Raw genomic sequence first — 19,083 nt, forward strand, 5'->3', positions numbered from 1 at the left:
GACACTACACGCGCCGCCATGTCCCCAAACACACACAGATGCTGCGTCACCAACACTGGGAGTCCGTGCTGCGTTCACGGACACTGGGACAAACACACACTGAGGACAGGTGTCCGGGCACGCGAAGCAACAGAGTGCTTGGGGGACGAGCGGACGTGAGGCTGGCGGGTGATTGGAGAGAGATGGGGGTAGATGTTCAGCTGTGGTTTTCCCAGAGCAGGGGTCTGCAACCTGCAGCTCTGGAGCCTCATGTGGCTCTTTGACTCTTTTGCAATGGCTCCCTATAGCTTTAAAAAAAAAACTATTGAAATAAATAGTTATTTTTTTTAAAGAGGCAATTAATGATTAATGACAAATAACATCAAGATACAACAATTTGTTAACCTAAAATAAATCACGTTGTGCAATGACTCAGCCACCTTCCTACTTCACCTATTTTTTTACACAAAAGTTATGACTACAAATGCAAATCTGAACATTTCTACTTCAATAGGCTGTGTGTTTGCCGAAGGAGAGCATTATTCAGCATGTACATCCCAAGGGGGCCATGAAGGGATTTCTCCATAGAGTTAAGCAATAGGCTAACAGTCACCACAGTGACCCACTTCAAAACAAACCCTAGTTACCATCCCAACATTATCGAGCTCCAGGACATGTAGACCAGTTTATTCAGTGTCTGCAAATGAGACCAATGAAAGCCAACAATGCTGGAGAGGGTTGAGGTATTTATATTAAATCTTTCCGTCACCAAAAGGCAGCACCAACATATTTTAGCATCAATGGCTTACTCATTACCCAGGGCAAAAATACCCAAGCTGTCATTTGAAAAAAGATGGCATTACTAATGTCAATAATTTATCCTGGTTGTTCACTTTGTAATGCTTTGCAAAAAAAAAAAAAATAATAATAACAAAAAAAACTGATTAACTAACAGAATATATGCATAGAATCAACCTCTAAAACAGTTTGCATTTAAATAATACTGTATTATTTGCATTATATTAATATATACAGTATTATATATTATAGAGTTGTACATTTTGCACTATTATCTAAGGTTAATATATATTTCTACTATCTGCTCTTTTATTGCATTGCTGCAAAAGTGGATTTCCCCTCTGGGGATCAATAAAGGTGTATTCTATTATGCATTACAATCTGGTTAAATAAAGGTAAAAAAACTCATCTTTGTATAATGATATTATTCATAGGGTTTTGTGACCTTGTGAAGCAGGTGTGCACTTCATTACAAGTCTTAGGGTTTGCTTTGCCCCCTAATTATCTTCCTTTTTTAAAAACAGTATTGCCTTGACTGATTTTTATAGATTTGCTTAAAGAGTAAACTATCATGTACAAAGGTTAAAAAAACAAACATGTATCTGAAAATCTAAAATTTTCAGAGTCAACAATAACATAGTACATTGAAATACATGACAGTGGTTAACATTTTCACTAAACACAAGTGGTCACTAGTTGGTATCTATATTTGTTTCTCAGTACATTTTACATTGAAATTGCATTGATTTAATTAGTGGATCACATTAAAACTCCATTAATCACTTTATTAGAAAACCAGATTTAGCATTATGAGCTAAATCATACCTGTCAAGTATCCCGTTTTGGCCGGGAAACTCCCGTATTTTACCCCTCTTTCCCGCCATCTTCCCGTATTATTATTTTCCTGTAAATATCCCGTATTTTAATGTCATAATAATTAAAAGATGCCTTACTTAACTGAACGGCATCACTAGCCTCGCGAGAACTGCCACCTGAAATGGCCAGGGTGGCAGCTCTCGCAAGATTAGTGCTGACAGCGGCAACAAACCCGGAAACAACTCAGGAGAGAGAGAGATGAAAACAAAGTAAGTAAGTAAGTAGTTTATTTATAAAGCGCTTTTTGCAGATAAAATCACAAAGTGCTGTACAGAGTTGTGGGAAAAGTACAAGTGTAACACAACAGAATAATAAAACAAGAGTGCATAAACATCACAAGAACAGCAACATTAAAGGACAAATAAAAATTAAAATCCAGTTAACTAAAAGCTTTTCTGTAAAGTGTAGTCTTCAGCAGTTTTTTTAATAGTGTCCACACAGTTGAGCTCCCTGAGAGACTGGTGCAGGTTATTCCAGAGTCTGGGAGCTACAGCCTGGAACGCCAGGTTTCCTCTGGTCTTAAATTTAGTTTTAGGGGTCTTTAGGAGACCCTGACCTGAAGACGGAAGGCATCGCCCTGATGAGAACTCGTGTAAATACGTTGTGAAATGTAACAGAGAGTTTATCTTCCTAAAGAGCAGTAGGATGGGACACAGTTACACGTTCTGTTAGATTAATAACTGACATTTCAACGTCTACCACAGCGGAAGGAACGACGTAAGTCACCATGAAAAACCAGCCAATCACAAGCTCCACAAATGTAAACTGCTTTATAAAGTGTTAAAGAATGTAAAGACTGCAACAAATGTGTCTAATAAGTCATTAGTGAATACCAGAGAACCACGAGTGAGCATGAGAAATTAAAATAAAAAACATAATGAAAATAAAATATGAATGTCTAACTTAAAGACAATGTGAAATTAACAGTAAATATGCAACGTGTTGACTTGTATATAAACAGTAAGTACATTAAATAAACACATGTGCTTCATATACACATTTATGTTTTTATTTAGGCTGTTTTATAACTTAGGAATTAGGGCTGTGCAATATATTGAGATTCAACATGTATCGAGTTTTCTATTTTGGCGATATAGAAAACTAGAATATTTCATATATCTATCTATATATATATATATATATATATATATATATATATATATATATATATATATATACATATATATATATACAGTATATATATACTGTATATATAGCTTATTTTAAAGCTTATATATCAAAATACTAGTTTTAGGAGTCGCTGCTTTTACTTCTCATATCAACATGTAAAGCTCAGTTAGATGGATTTCTGAATGCACATATTGTGCAGCAGTTTGTTAATAAATGTCCCTGTGTAGCATTTTGCATCAGCAAATTTAACCCCAGAATTGTCTTTCTGGTCAGACTTTATTTGATAAAATTATCTAGATTTATATCATATATCACCATTTTGAGAAAATATATTAGATATGAGTTTTGGTCCATATTGCCCAGCCCAAGTAGGAATGTTCACAGCATTTCAATGTTAATAAAGGTCGACCTACCAGATTCTAATCACTTAATTGTATTTAGTATGTGGTTGACAAGTGGGTATTTTAGATATCTTGTACACCCGTCTTAAAATATGAGGGATGCGGGAGCTTGGTTGGGCGGGTCGGACGGCTGGTAGTGGGTGCAAGAAAATTTCCCTTATTTTCAAATGTAAAACTTGACAGGTATGAGCTAAATACAAGAAGAAAACATGAAGTGACTTTCTTTAGCAAAGTTCAGAAGTTGAAGCTGTGGGGGCTGAATGAGTGCTCTTAAAAGATATACATTATCCATTTCAAAACTACAGTCAATTAAAGTATTTGTTCGAAAGAGCTTTAATAGAGCAATTAATTTTAGGAGATATATGTAAACCTCTGAATTAATACAGCTGCAGAGGAACACATTGAAGACGTCACAGCAAAGTCAGACTAAATCTTTTAATCACAAAGCAGACAATGAGTTCCTTTCTCTCTTTTTAAACATTTCTCTGAGTTGATCAGGCTTGCCCGTCGCAAAACAAAACATCTTGCTTAAATCAACAACTATCCAATGTCACAAGTGCTGTTTTTTTGTGAAAAGGGAAATAAAAAGAAGCTGCAATGTCCTTGAGCTACAGCATTGCGATGTGAATAAGCTCAGTGGGAACTCAGTGGGAAATACAAGTTCCTACAAGATACTTGGAAATGAGGCTTCTGACAGCTTGGCGAGTCGACAGTGTGATTGATGTGTCTCTTTACCTGCTGAGAGGTAGTTTTGAGGAAGTCATCGTGACACATGAAGAGTGAGTAAACAGCTGAAACTGTTGACATACTCCGTTTTGATTGACACGTCCCAATGCATAACTCTGACAATATGTCACACGTCACACTAATTGTTCAGTTGTTTGCTGACATCTGTAGCAGTAATATGCAGAACTACACACTGAGAACAGGTAGACTGCTTTGCCAAGATTGGCTGCACGCGAGATTCCGTGACAAACAGGCAAAACATGTATAAAAGTACTAAATATTTGATGCTACAAGATAAAGTTAATTATTTTCAAAGCAATCACCAATAAAACAGTGTTTTGTTGGATATCTCTAATGTTGGGCAGCAGAGCTGGTTGTTTGACTTTTTAAAGTCCTTGTTTATACTTAGATGCTGCCCCCTCCTGGGAATCTAGATTCACACTTAAGGCCTGAACAAAATAATTTGTAATTCAAAAGAATTTCGAGTTTCCCAAATACTGATGATGGAGTCACATTAGGCCCACACTGTACAACTTCAAAACACGATTTGCTAAAACAGCCAAATACCCAATGATGTTTACACCAGCTGCAAATAATAATAATAATAATAATAATAATAATAATAATAATAATAATAATAATAATAATAATAATAATAATAATAATAATAATATCAACTTAAATGTCAAATATGTACAGGTACATACACAAAATGTCTTATCTGCTTTTAACCAATCCCTGAGGAGCAGTGGGCAGTCACGGTGTAGCAGTTAAAGGTTTAGAGTTTGGGTTAAGGGACTTGCTCAAGGTTCCACAGTAATGGCCCACATTGGACACAAACTGATGACCCTCTGCTTACAAGGAATGTAGGAAAATGTATTTGTATAGCGCATTTCATACACATACATGATTAAAAAGTGCAACAGAAAACATTTAACAATTTCAAAATTATGGGTGTCCCAATCCAATATTGATATTGGATATCGGTCTGTTTTTGTAAAAAATAACTGAAGTGAACTTGAATCTTTGACTATTGCTCTCTGTTTGACTAATCTCAAGCCTTTTCTAACATTCCACACTACAAAATAAGTAATAAAAGTATGGATGATTTGTGCTGATATCGTGTCGCATCGATATTGGTATTGGCCAATACTCAAGGCTGTAATATCGGTATTGTATTGGAAGAGAAAAAGGTGTATCGGGACATCCCTATTAAAAATCAATAAGAACATTAAAATCAGCAGTAAAAACAATAAATCAACAATAATATGATTAAAAATCTCCCTCTCAGTCATATGCAGTAGAGAAAAAAACCTTGGAGTTAAAGATGTTCACATTGGATGCTGACTTCAGCTCTGCTGCAGTTTGTTCTACTTCTTTGCAGCATAACAACTAAAAGCAGCGTCAGCATGTTTGCTGTGAACTCTGGGTTCAACTATCTGACCTGTGTCCATAGATCTGAGAGACCTGCTAGGTTCATACCTGACTAGCATCTCACTGATGGATTCTGGACCAAACCTATTCACACAGTCTTTTCTGGGAACCAGAGTAAAGACTTTCAAACTGGAGTAATGTACTCTGACCTCTTCTGAACAAGCCAACTTCCTTAACAACGAGGCTAGCACTAAATTCTAATAATATTGTCTCGAATATAAAGCTTTGGATTTGAACAAACTTCTAGAAGCCCTAACCAAGAGGTAAATTATCTGGGGATCTTATGACACTAAGCTAGTGGAACAGACATGGAGAGCCCTTTAAAAAGGATGTGAGGATTAGAGATGTTTACCGGCTCCTCTGAGGGAACACTTACACACTCCCTAAGGGGCTGGAATTTCCTCACAGCATCATTTCCACTTCACCTCCACACCTTTCGCTCACACGAACATAGGAGTGGCGGGGTAGGCTCTTTAATCATACGGGTGTGTTATTTCTTTTAGAGCATAATAACCCCAAACTGTAATTAGGAGCATTTGATTCCACAGAGAACCATCACTCAAATCCAGAGGATCACAGCTGGAAGAGGGCAGCCGTACGTCTCTGTCTGCACCCCCAAGCAAATCATGAGGGTTAAGTAGAGGCAATGTGAGCTGAAATAATAAAAGAAGACTCATCTGACTCCAGTGTTAATACCTACGAACTGACTTATACCCATTCCAAGTAATGTAGATTACCCATAACAATACCAAGCTATTGATCATGTAAAACGACAAGTACCCCCACAAGAAAATGATGAGCCACAACAGAAAAACAAGGGTTCCTTCTTATCAGTTTTAACCTGTTAACACTCGTTTTACATGTGTAATATTCTAGAAGGATTATATTTTATACATTTAGCATTGTATTAAAGATCAGTGTCATTAATAACAACATCTCCCACACTCCAACATGACCCATGGGATTCTTAGAAGAAACAGTGAACACAAAGAAGAATAACTATTGTGGGTGTGCACCATGTTTAGTCTGCGTACTGGGCTTGGTATTTGCTATAGAAATTTCATTGAAAGCATATTAAAGGGCTCTGATCTAAGGATCGCCACACACTTTAAACCCTGAGTGTTTTGGATGCGGCTGCACCCTGCGTTGTTGTTATGGCATCTTGTTCATGCTTTGTGTGGCTTGCTTCTGTCAAATATGCAGCTGAAGTTAAGACAGGTTAAGCAATCGACCAACAGGCACAACTGCTTTCAAGATCCGAAAAGGAAGAGATTTGTGCTAAAGCATCTTTTGCCATGTGTTCTCTCAGGTTTTGTCATGATTTGAAATATTTCGCAGCGTTTGAATGCTGAAAAGTGAAATTGAATCAAATGAAATCCAGATAAAACTTTACAATAAAAATTGTCATGGATTATCATCGTAACCTATTTCATCCAGTTTGTTTACTTCATAACAGGATTACAGTTTAATTGATTAGATCCAAAAGTGACGTACATTACAAGCAGTTAGGGTGAGACGACTTGCTCAACATCCCACAGTGGCCCAGGTTAGATTTGAGGTTTAAACTAGTAGCTCAGTAAAGAGGAACACAAACCTTAGGTTGGCATGAGTTCAAGAAGGTAAAAGACCAGTTTCTTTATTAGTCTTTATGACTCTGCATCACCTGAGGCAAAATATACAACCTGTCACAGATAAAACTGAGAGGTTCAAACAGGTGAACTAATTATTGTGGTAAAGAGGAAGGGCACAATTGCCATTAAATGTGCAAGCACAAGTACTTCTTAGCATTCATAACAATAGTATAAAGTCATTCAGGTTGAAGACTTGAAGAATGACTCAATATAATTTCATATTCAAATAGGAAAAGGTCAGTGACTGTCAATTATCCTCCATAATTGCGTGGACTGATCAGGGCCATAGTAAATCTCACAGTGTGCAGTGGTAATATGTCATCTCCTTGTTTACATTTTACTAGATCTTTGTTAAAACTAGGCCTCCTGCTTTTTAGCTTACAAAATTTGTCTCAAATGATATTGTGAAACGATGAAAGACATTCCTCCAAATAATAGTTTAAATTAACTGATTACCGCATGCTCCACTGTTAGTGGAATTAAACAAAAATTGAGCATTTGGAGGAAAATATAAATCATCCAATTTGTGCTGGCATTAAGTTAAAAAAAAAAAAAAAAAACAACAGCAACAAAACAGCTCAAAAGAGTTCTGAAAGAATTATATGAAATGGCCATATCCAAAAATGGTAAATGGAGAAGCTTTTGATGTAAGGTTATGTTATTTATTAATTGTTTTTCCCTCAGTTCCAAGGAAAAGAACTGTTAAGGCTTCAGCATACCAAGGCAGTTTAGGCAAAATAATTCTCCAGACTGGAATGGGGAGTGAAGTATATTAAATAAAACAATAATTTCTACCCAAGCACAAATAAAGTGTTTAACACACTCGAACTTAGTGGAAAACCATCAGAGGTTTTGTAAACATTACAGGGGTGGACATAAATAAATGTCTTTTGTGTGTGTGTGTGTGTGTGTGTGTGTGTGTGTGTGTGTGTGTGTGTGTGTGTGTGTGTGTGTGTGTGTGTGTGTGCGTGCGTGCGTGCGTGCGTGCGTGCGTGCGTGCGTGTGTGTGTGCACGTGTGTGTGTGTTGGGGGGGGACACTACTATTAGCAAAAGTGATTTTTGAGAAGTGCCTGGGACTAGGAGTGTGACAATATCTCGGTACGGCGATATATCACGATATTTTTCCGCATGATCGATTATCGATACGGTCCCGCTAAGTATCAATTTTTTATTTTTTTTTCTTCCCAAAAACATTTCTGCTTTTTCACTAAAATGTGCAGGTACGTCTTGTTGAAGGAACCAATATATTGTTTACTGGAATATTGCACTATAATGGTGTCACTGGTTAGAAAGACCCTATTTTTTGTTTACAGAAAGCACTATTGGAGATACTTATTTGTTTACATTGGTATGTTGACACTTATTTACAGAAATGTTGCACTAAAATAGTGTCACTGTTCATAGGACACCTTTTCCAATTTATTTTCTTTCAGGGGTAAAAAATAAAAATTGTAAAAACAATTTAATTTTCCCTTTTATGTCATGGATCATCGTAGATTGATTGCTGACCAATATATCGGTAATTGCAGTATCGTCATATCGTGAGCTTTGTATTGAGTATCGTATCGTGAGGTACCCAGAGGATCCCAACCCTACAGTGGAAGCCGGAATACCCGGGGGAAACCCACAGACGGAACATGCAAACTCCACACAGAAAGGACACAAGTGTCCACCCCAAGACTTGAACCCAGGATGCTCTTGCTGTGAGGCGGACGTGCTAACCACCTTGCGCCCATACCAAGGCATTTTAGGCAAATTATTTTGCCAGACTGGAATGGGGAGTAAACATCGACCCTGTCTGTTCCTAAATAATTTCTACTCATGCAAAAACATAAGTCTAAAAAGACAAGTGTATAACACACTCAAACTTAGTGGAAAACATCACAGAGGTTTTGATAACATTATAGGGGTGGACAATGGGCATAAATAAAGATATAGAATGTGAAGCAATAGGCTGTCTTTAAAGATCATGTCGGTAATATATAGAGCATAATCAAGAAGACTTTGGTTAAATTCATGTTATCTATCACCCTGCCATTCTTTAGAACACTCATGACATCTTATACCTAAAACATATTTTTACCAGAAAAACACTGGCATGTGAGTTCTGGTGACATGAGTTTTGTACAGTTTAAGATGCTTCCTTTACAAAACCGATATAGACTGGAAATCAAACTAAGGCAAACCTTTAATAATCCATATCTGATGAGTTCCCAGTGACTGTGAGCAGGTGAGTTACATTTTAAAGGAGGATATCATGTAAAAATCACTTTTTCAAACTATATATCATGTTAGTGTGTCATTCCCTCCTGAAAAACAAACCTCCAGTGTGTCTTTGATTTATTCACATATTTTTGAGTAATCTTTAAATCTCCTGCTAGCAGCCATTTTCCTGCCTTTATGCTCGGAGGGACGAGCCTCCGCCTTGGGGACCCCTCCTATGTTCTCTTCCTTAGTTCAGTCCACAGTGGCCGCCTCCACAGAATTAGCTTTTAATTTACTTATTTTGAATACTTTTGTAAGAAAACCCATGGTTTATGTTGTCTGTACTCATTAATGTACACATTAAAAATTAAAAATAAATAAAAATGTGAATAAAACTAGCACCCCTCCACCGCTTCCGGCTTCGTTAAAACAGCTGCTGTCACAGCGAACAGCTGAGAGATACTGTAACTGTGTGTTGATAGGTTTACTCTGCTCACCATAGTAGCTGCCTGCCTTTAGTTTACAAAAATGCTTTCAGCGAGAAAAATTATATTTGAATGCAAAGAAAACAGCCCTCTTTTGGATGAAATAATTTGTCAACAATGCTTGGCGGTTATCTTTGGAAGCAGCCCTCATCCCAAAAAGATCTCCTATGTATGTTTCAGGCACTTTTGAGATGACTGCTTTAAAACAATTATTTGAAAGTGGATTAATAAGTACACTGAAACTAATAAACAATGCGATCCCTACTTAATGAGGACTACTTCTTCAGAGCCAGCAGCAGCACGGGTGTGTGTGTGTGTGTGTCAGTGACAGGGGAGAGATCACTTCTCCTCCGACTGTACGTTAGCATTATTCACTTTCATAACCAATTAAAAAAAAGGGATGTAACAATTAATCGTAAGGCAGTTAAAAATCGATTCAAAGGTATCACGATTCATATTGATTCTCTGAAAATTGAATCGCAGTACTTTTTTTAAACATCCTTATCTTGTCCAGAAGCGGAGGTGGCGAGAGGAATCTCCTACTACTCTCTTTCTGGCCGCCTTCTACTCTTAAACATGTTCATAAATGATTCCTTACCCCTTTAGCACCGAAAGAATATATTGTATGTAATATTACGTGAATATCTGTAAAAGTCACATTTTTCTATTAGCTCTGTCTGCTAGCGCATAGCATCTCTTCTTCACTGCAAGAATATCTGCATGCCAAATGACCACTGGGTTACCAGCGTCCTCTGCTGGTCCAAACAAACATCTGACGTAAATACAGTGCAATGACTGTTTTTTTTTAAAGTCAAATTGCTAAGGCACAAAAAAAATTTTTAGTCGCACTTTTAAAAAGAAAAAGAACTATTATGCAGTTTTGCATTGTTTACTATAGAACCAGAAATTAAATTAATAGGCTTCTTCTTCATTTGTATTATTCCTTTATTTATTTAAATTGCATTGTTTTGAATAGTTTATCAAGGGATTCTTTTGAGAAATGAAAAATAAAAGGAAAATAGTACAGTATTTTCCCGAAAAAAAAAAAGAAATATTTTATATTATATCATCATTTGTCTACAGTCTCATTTTGTAAAATAAATCGTGAGAGAATCATATCTTAAACCCAGTATCGTGAATCGTATCGGAAGTTGAGTGAATCGTTCCCTCAGTCCCTATTCAAAAATGTAGAAAGTCGCCAAATATAGCACAAACTCAAGTAAACAACATCCATGTGAGTCATAAACTGTGTGCTACAGTAGGAAATTTCTTTTGTTTTTTTTTGAATATTTGCTGCATTTTCCCCAAAAAATGGGTAGCATATTTATTTGAGTATGCTATAGAATGGTGCCTGAAAAAAACATGATAACCGTTGCTGAATTGTAGTACAAAAATAAACTGGGTTGTTTTTATTTCTATTACTTTGTTCCACCTTGGTTAGAATTATTGAAGCACAGGAAATATGTATCCTTTATTTACCTAGGTAAATAGATCATTGAGATTTTAATCCCTTTTTCCACAAACCAAAAAAGGTTTGTAAATTGAAAAATGAAAAATAAAAAAATCAGCAGTGGAACAATTATCCATCCAAGCTGTAGTCTTTTAAGTTAAACCACAATTATTAGTTGATGTAAGTCTGTCAGGGGAGAAGTGTACATTGGGTGGCATGTAGTGTGAAAACTATAAGCCTGAAGGCAAGTATAAAGTTTTTTTTGAGTATTTACAATCTCTGTGTGCATCATTGGGATCAAGAAAAAGCTAACCAAGTGTGTGTCTGGACAGGAACAAAAATATGTGATGAGTTGGAAACAACATGTGTCTATTCAGTGATTAGACAAACTCACCCTCCCTCGCTCTCAGCGTCCTCTGAGCTCAGCGCCTCGGCCCTGCCCTCGCTGACGGCGCCTGCCAAACGTTTCCTTCGTGTTGGCGTGGTCCTACTCAGAGTACTGACACGACGGGTCTTTTCTCGTCCCCCCAGCTCGACTCGGACTTGGTCTGTCAGCGTTGGCAGAGCGTTTTTCAGTGCCTTCATCTCATCCTTCAGTTCGGACACGCACTGAATCAGAGCTTCAAGGCGATCCAGCACCTCGGCCTGACCATGTTGCAAACCCCCCAGTCCGTCCACCACCGTCATGCCAGGACCCTCTACGTTGGTGCAGTTTAAGTTGTAGGCAGGACATGAGGCTCTCCTCCTGGATTTGAAACCTCGATAGCACACCACAGCCAAGCTGATTCCAGCCACCCCAGTTAACGCACCAAGAACCAGCACCTTGCTGGATGAGTGGGCCATCCTTAAGGCCTGCATCAAAAAAGATTAAAGAGTCTTTGAATGATACAACACACAATTAAATACATAGAACTCCGTTCACCATTTATTTTAATCACTTTTAAACTTTTTTTTTCTATTTATACAGAATTGTTTAATTAAATGGTTTTCTCATTAAACATGCTCTAGTTTATTTGTTTTTAGAGTTTACGTATTGATTGAATTGTTTAAACTATTGTCTAAATGACTTCGCTGAGAGGTATTAGCAGGCAGGCAGTAGAGTGGAATGGAGAAACTGAGGAGGAAAATCAACAGCTCAACAGCACCTTAAATTCTTATGATAGAGGCTTCCTGTGTACCATATACAGTCCCCTCCAAAACATGAATATGAGACAAAAGTTCAGAATTAATTAATACATTAATTAATTTAATAAAGTCTGTTCCTGTTACTTTTGCTCACTTGAAAAGTGAGTGGGTTCAAACAAAAGATGCTCTGTCCTGAGATGTTTAACACATTTAAAAATCGGGGGGGCTTTCGCCTTTAATTGGCCATGTAATGTTTGTACATCAATGGAATTCGTCCTCTGCATTTAACCCATCCCTGAGGAGCAGTGGGCAGCCATTTTGCGGCGCCTGGGGAGCAGTTTGGGGTCAAGGGACTTGCTCAACATCCCACAGTGACGGCCCAGGTGAGGCTTGAACCGGCAACCCTCCGATTACAAGCCCAGCATCCTTAACCACTAGGCCACCACTCCCATTTAGATGTAAATACCATGAAATAAAAGCTGGAACAGAGAGAGCACAGTTCACCGAGTCAAATTCCTCATGTGTATAACATACATTACATGGCCAATGCAGTTGATTCTGATTCTGAACTTTTGTCTCATATTCATTAGGGGTGTTTCGATACAACTTTTTCACTTCCGATACGATACCGACATTGCAGCCTTGGATATTGACCGATACCGATGTCGATACAATATGAGCACAAATCATACATACTTTTATTACTTATTTTGTAGTGTGGAATGTTAGAAAAGGCGTGATCAAGTGATGTTACTCAAACAGAGAACAATAGTCAGCAACAGTAGGTACTGTATGAGAGAAACTAACCCATTTATTATTAACCAATTGGTTACATAATTTTTAACCTTCAAAATAATGTCTACAGCATTCTACAATTGAATAAAATAAATAAAAAAATAAATCACAAGACCCTGAAAAATAACCTAAATAAATCGAATAAAAAAAAATTATACTTTAAAAGTGCAAACAATTCAAGTTCACTTCATTTATTTTTTGCTGTCAGTATATGGTGGGAACAACTGAGGACGGGGACAAAAACAACAACACAATATTGTCCACTGTCCACTGCTCAAAGTTGAGAGTTCACATCTCCAGTTTCACTGACTGTACCCAAAACAATGTAATCGTTGCTCTTAGTCTTCACTAATATATATATATATATATATATATATAGTGTAAACAAAATAAACATGTCTAATAACAAGAGCAGAAAACAAATGATAATCAGTCATTTAACTAAACTGCTGACTACCCTTACTACTCCTCCATCTCCACTTATTGCAGTCCGAGCATGAAGTAAGTTGGAGCAGAAAATGGTCTGCTTATTGTCCGCTTATATCTGAGATTTTAGATGCAGTCCAATAAAATCCGACATTCATTTTCTGGCTGTCTGACTATCGAACTATTGGATCGGGACACCCCTAATATCCATGTTTTGAAACCCAAATGTTTTCAGTATACAACAAAAACAAAGAAATTGACCTTGCTGTTCCAATACTTTTGGAGGGGACTGTAGTATCTCAGTAGGGATCAGGGGTCTCGCTCGGGTTGTGGCAAGCAGATATATTGTCAAAAGTGCAACTTTATTTCTGTGATTGTCCTGCAGAGTTAAAATGCATAGAACAATCCCAAAATAAAAAAGTAAATGAAGCTCTGTCATTCAACAATTTCAAGCTTTAACCCAGGTTTAAGCAAAAGTCCAACAGCAACTTCACAGTAGCCTAAATTTTCTGATTAAGAAATCAGATAACTCCACATTTTTATAACACATAACATTACAATTGAAAAAATAATAAACTCTTCCCATAGCATCTCAGCATAGTGCGAATAAAAATTAAACATGCCTGTAGCGCACATATAGCCTACTCAGAGGGTAAACACATGTAAACAAAGAGGGGGCTACGGTACGATAACCCACAAGGACGGAAAAAAATAAATACAAAATAATATATATATATACATATATATATATATATTTTAAACTCAAATTTGCAAAATAAAATCTGTTTCTATCTACAAATTTGATAAATCCATAAATCATTTTTTTGCCCAGCTGTAACAGCTCCCATCAAACCATGTCTACGCTGCCAAGCAGCGTAATAATAGTGCTAGTCTAACCTGTGAAGAGACACTACATTTAAGAAACAAGTATTATACATGGAAAAGAGAAACCAAACATTTATTATTTTTAACTAATTATTCACAAAGTATCCCAGTATAGTAACCTTAAAAACGTCATTTTACACTTACACTACACTGAAAATACTAAGAATAACCTGCTGTGCTTGGTAGATTGAGTACTAGTTAAACACAATAATAATAACAATATTAATAATAGAATATTAGAAGTATAATAATACAAATTTTAGAAGTTGAGCATATGTAACACTAGAAACACATTAGAAGACTGAAGTTAATTATTTCAACCATCCTTCAAATTAATAAATGAAACAGGTCAAAGGTCAAACAGATCTCTCCTCTTATTATTATTATTATTATTATTATTATTATTATTATTATTATTATTCCGTCTACAGTCCACTGCACTGCGTTACTAAGGCTTCACACAGACAATCCTGGATAAACTCATAATCAGAATCATCATGCCATATGACAGCCACTGGTGTAAATAATAATAATAATAATAATAATAATAATAATAATAATAATAATAATAATAATAAACTGTCCATGACAACCTTGCTTTCATTTTAGCTCAGATCAGCCTAGATTTGAATGTACTCAAACAAATATTAATAATACGTCACTATGGTTGAACAGCTAATGCAAATTAAAATGGATATTTCATTAGGAGACAAATGTGTGGCTATAAAAAAGCATAATTCAACATTTTTACAGACCTCACAGCTTCACAGGTAGCACACAGCTAATGTTTACTCCACCACAGCTCTCTGGTGTTACATCTTAAACGGTCCCTGAGAACTGTGTGACGTAAGAGTTAAGAGTTCCGGATTGGCGCACAAACACTCCGGTACAATAAAATAATTTATTTTAGAAAAAAAAAATGAAGTTGATTAAATAAACAAGTTACATAGCAAATTTAAAGAGACACACAAAGTCACTTTTTGCTAATCATTTGAATCAGTTTTGTGAGGATAATGTGGTAATTCTGTCATCCAAAGTCCATTTGTAAGTGAGGCATGGCACATAACCTCTTGGTTGAATCACTGTCATGCTACAGCAGATGCACATGCCTCACTGACAGACATAAGCATTTTTATGAGCTATCTACAACTGATCATTCACCTTTTGGGATGGAAATTAATTTTCAGGCTTTGCCTTTGACAGTAAATTATGACAATCAAAGTAGATATTGCATGGACTGGAGCTCTCTCACACAAGAGGAAATTGTACCCTATTGTGTGCGTACATGGCATGTAGATGATTTAATGCTATCATCTACATGCCTAGAGGCACAAAAAGGTCACCAATGCTCAATATAAATATGCTCTTAGCTACTTCAAAAAAAAAAAAACAACAAAAAAAAGAGCAAGCAATGAAAGCTGAGTCAATGGCCAGAAAACTGCAGTGTAATTATACATTTGAGTATAATAGATAGCCAGTTTGTTGGTGTTTGTTATATTGTGTCCCTCTGTCTTTTTGGACAGTATGTAAATTGAATATCCATCCGTAATGCATTTGTTTTATTTATATGTTTTTAAATAACACATAATTTATGAATGATCTGTTGTGGAGTTCTTGCATTGTTGAATCTTACTTTTGTTTGACTGTAAACAGAAATATTTCTTAAGTAGTATTAACAAGTTTACATAAAAAAAATTTCCAACACCTTCTGGACAAATGAAAAACACATTAGATCTGAAGCTATTGTTGTGTATTGAAAAGTGTGTATATCTTCTCATAAATGGTCAATGTTTTTATTAGCTTAGTTGTACATTGACAGTTACTCTCGACCTGACAAAGGTCGATCTTTGTGTCAACAGGAGATAATATATCAATTGATCAAAGTTCACTTCACCTGGGTTACAAACTTTAATTTCTATTCAGAGGTTTTTTATTGAAACAAAAGTAACAGTAACAAGAACTTATTCTGTAAATTGTATGTTTTCTTTCTTTCCTTTGTAATAAAATGATCTTTAGTTTAAAATAATATGACATAACACGTCACCAAACATTAAAGTTAAGCAAAATTATCTGTTGTGTTCTTAAATAAAGGAAGCTTAGGTAACTACATACCACTGGATCTGCGTTCCACTTGTGTGTTCTCCAAAGGAAAGTTGTGCAGAACTTGCAGCAGAATAACAAACTTTCCCCAAAGCCAGACTTATCAAGCCAACCTTGAACCTGGAGCTTCCTCTGCTCAATTCAGTTGGAGGGAGAGTTACAATAATTAACTATTGCACTCTCTATTTATACATGTAACCCTTCACCATAGGCTCATACCAAGAGGAAAACCTTACACATCTACTTTGCACAACATGCCTTTTTACTCATTCAATGATATTTTATTTTAGCCAAAAGTACACAGTCATAACACATTGACGATCACAATGTCTTTTTTTCCGAAAGGTTGCTATTGATTAAGAGAAAAAATATATATATAAAAAATCAACATATTATTTTCTTGTCTCTGTAGCTTGAACATATAATTTGTTATAAAACTTGCATATAGCTAATCTGTTAATGAATAGCATTTAGTTATTCTGAATGCCTTGTATGCAGACAACCATGTTTGTTGTGTTTTTTTCTGGAAAATCTTGATCTTTTTAAACAAACATAAACAAATGTATTTTGTAGTTGTACTTTGATCAGAAGGTTACAAAAGTGCCCTTGAGCATGACACAAAATATTAACTCCCAATGGGTATTCTACAGCAACTGTGTGTGTATGTGTGTGTGTGTTATATAATCAATTAATCAATAGGCCTGAATAAAAATGAAACAGTAAGCAATAAATAAACACATTTTAATTCATTTTACTGGGGAAGTAAGACGCTACTGTTATTAAAGTTGTGACAGAGTAGCAGCAATCACTGCAGAAGGTGTGTTGCCAGGTTGGGTTTAGAGTTTCTGAAAGGAGGCAGTGTAGGCTACATTTGGTGGTTTTGACAGTTCATGGGAAGAAATATCAGTTCTATCTGGCAACACAAAAGCAGATTGCTTCATGCATGTGATGTGTTTTAAACAAACACTGACACATTGAATAGTAATAAGCAGGAGACGGAAAGAAAGCTGTTCATTCTTGGACTTAGTTATTTTTTAGCACTTTTAGGCACTTTAGAGTGTTTTAAATACTAAATGATCACTGTTTGGATAGCTTTAGTAGCCTAGGCTACATACTTCATTTAACATCAGTAGGACAAGCTTGTGTAAAAGAAAGATATATTCTTCGTGTGCTAATGTTTGATGATGTTATTTTTGATTCTGCCTGAAAAAAGAAATAGCTATAGGTTTAGGAGTAAATTTGTCCTGAAAATCATGAGAATATCATGATACAGCATTGACAATAAAATATAAATTGGTTTCAATACCTATATATTTAACCTATTTTGGTCTGCCAGATACCAAAAATGTGGGCGAATTAATATAATTCTTTGGATTCTTCCTGCCTTTGTCCTGTCTGCACTGACAATCAGATATTATAGTTCATGTAAAAGCAGATATCGATCGCTCAGAGAGTTACGGGGGCTCTGTCTCGCACAAAAAAGTTTTTTTCTGCCATCAAAAAGACTCAGTTTTGAAAGGTTAAATGGCTTACTAAATAACATTGAAACGTTACGCTGACAAATTGCAGTCCCTGAACTTTGATGAATCCCTCCTCTCTCTCCTTGTGCTGCATAACAGAAAACACACATTAAAAAGGTTCTCAGTCACTGTGGTCTCAAACATTAGAATTCATAAAAAATAGTAGTAAACCACATTTTCTCAACCCCATAATATTATAAACACACATTTGGAGTAAGTCAGCTGTATTATTGACGTGAAAAAAGGGCTGTTACCTAAAACATATGTTTTAGAAGCTTATTTTAAGAGTAGTTAAAGACATTTTTCTTAGTGAATGCTAGATAAATGGGAGGGGCATTGAATCTTCAAACGTTGGACATATGCATTCTGTTTGGTGCTTTTTTCATGATAGCACAATAACAGCTATGATTTTTAGCGACATTGTGGGAATATTTCTGCCTAGGATACTGATTTAATAAATAAATGTTGTCTGTCCTTCTAGTTGTCATTAAATGAAAACTGCGTTTGAGATAAGTTTGTATATTTTAATTTAAACAAATTGACAAATTCAAACTTTTTTGGCAGTGTAAAATATTATTACCCAATAATACCCATATTATTTTTGGCAGTGAGCATTATTAGTTGATTTAAGGAGACATGTTAGCAAGCTATAGCTTTCACCCTGACTTGCTAAAATTTAAATTGAAAGCTGTAATTTTTTTTTTTTAAATATAATTTTGCATTGAAGAAATTATCTTCTTGAAGTATCATGTGTTTTTTCAATTCTAACAGGTAACAACGACTGGTGCTGTTTTCTAGCTAAATTTAGCTCTGTGAATTTGAGTTAATGCTTGGATATGTTCACTAACTCTTTTTCCTTATCTTTACTTTGTTTTTCAAGGTTTTCTCCCTGAGTTTAATAAAATGGAGAACTGTGAGAATTACAATATACCCTCTGTAGGGCCAAGGAGTAGCCCAGACATTATCAATCTCAGACATTCCTTGTCAAGTAGGAAGAAGACAACTTTTCTTCCGATCCGCAATCTATTATTAACACTGTGTTTAAAATATTTTAAATACCAACACAAAATAGCTATATATCTTTGATAAAAGTTGTCAAATTTATCAGTCACCAA

General features: G+C 35.9%; 1 protein-coding gene across 2 annotated transcripts in view; it reads right to left on the reverse strand.

Annotated features, from left to right (window-relative positions):
* The window catches only part of LOC114476797 (regulator of microtubule dynamics protein 2-like), a 42,554-nt gene extending 25,958 nt beyond the window's left edge, over positions 1–16,596 (reverse strand). The window contains exons 1-2 of one of the 2 annotated variants that reach the window (XM_028468721.1): positions 16,461–16,596; positions 11,512–11,969 (exon numbers count right to left, since the gene is read on the reverse strand). In XM_028468721.1, the coding sequence (XP_028324522.1) occupies positions 11,512–11,960 (449 nt within the window). In that variant the 5' untranslated portion in view covers positions 11,961–11,969; positions 16,461–16,596. Of the gene's footprint in view, positions 1–11,511; positions 11,970–15,103; positions 15,182–16,460 lie in introns of those variants that run through there. The other variant, XM_028468720.1, reaches the window with a different exon arrangement.
* Positions 16,597–19,083: the final 2,487 nt, after the last annotated feature.

The sequence above is a fragment of the Gouania willdenowi genome, chromosome 15 (assembly GCF_900634775.1).
Source record: "Gouania willdenowi chromosome 15, fGouWil2.1, whole genome shotgun sequence".
Taxonomy (NCBI): domain Eukaryota; kingdom Metazoa; phylum Chordata; class Actinopteri; order Blenniiformes; family Gobiesocidae; genus Gouania; species Gouania willdenowi.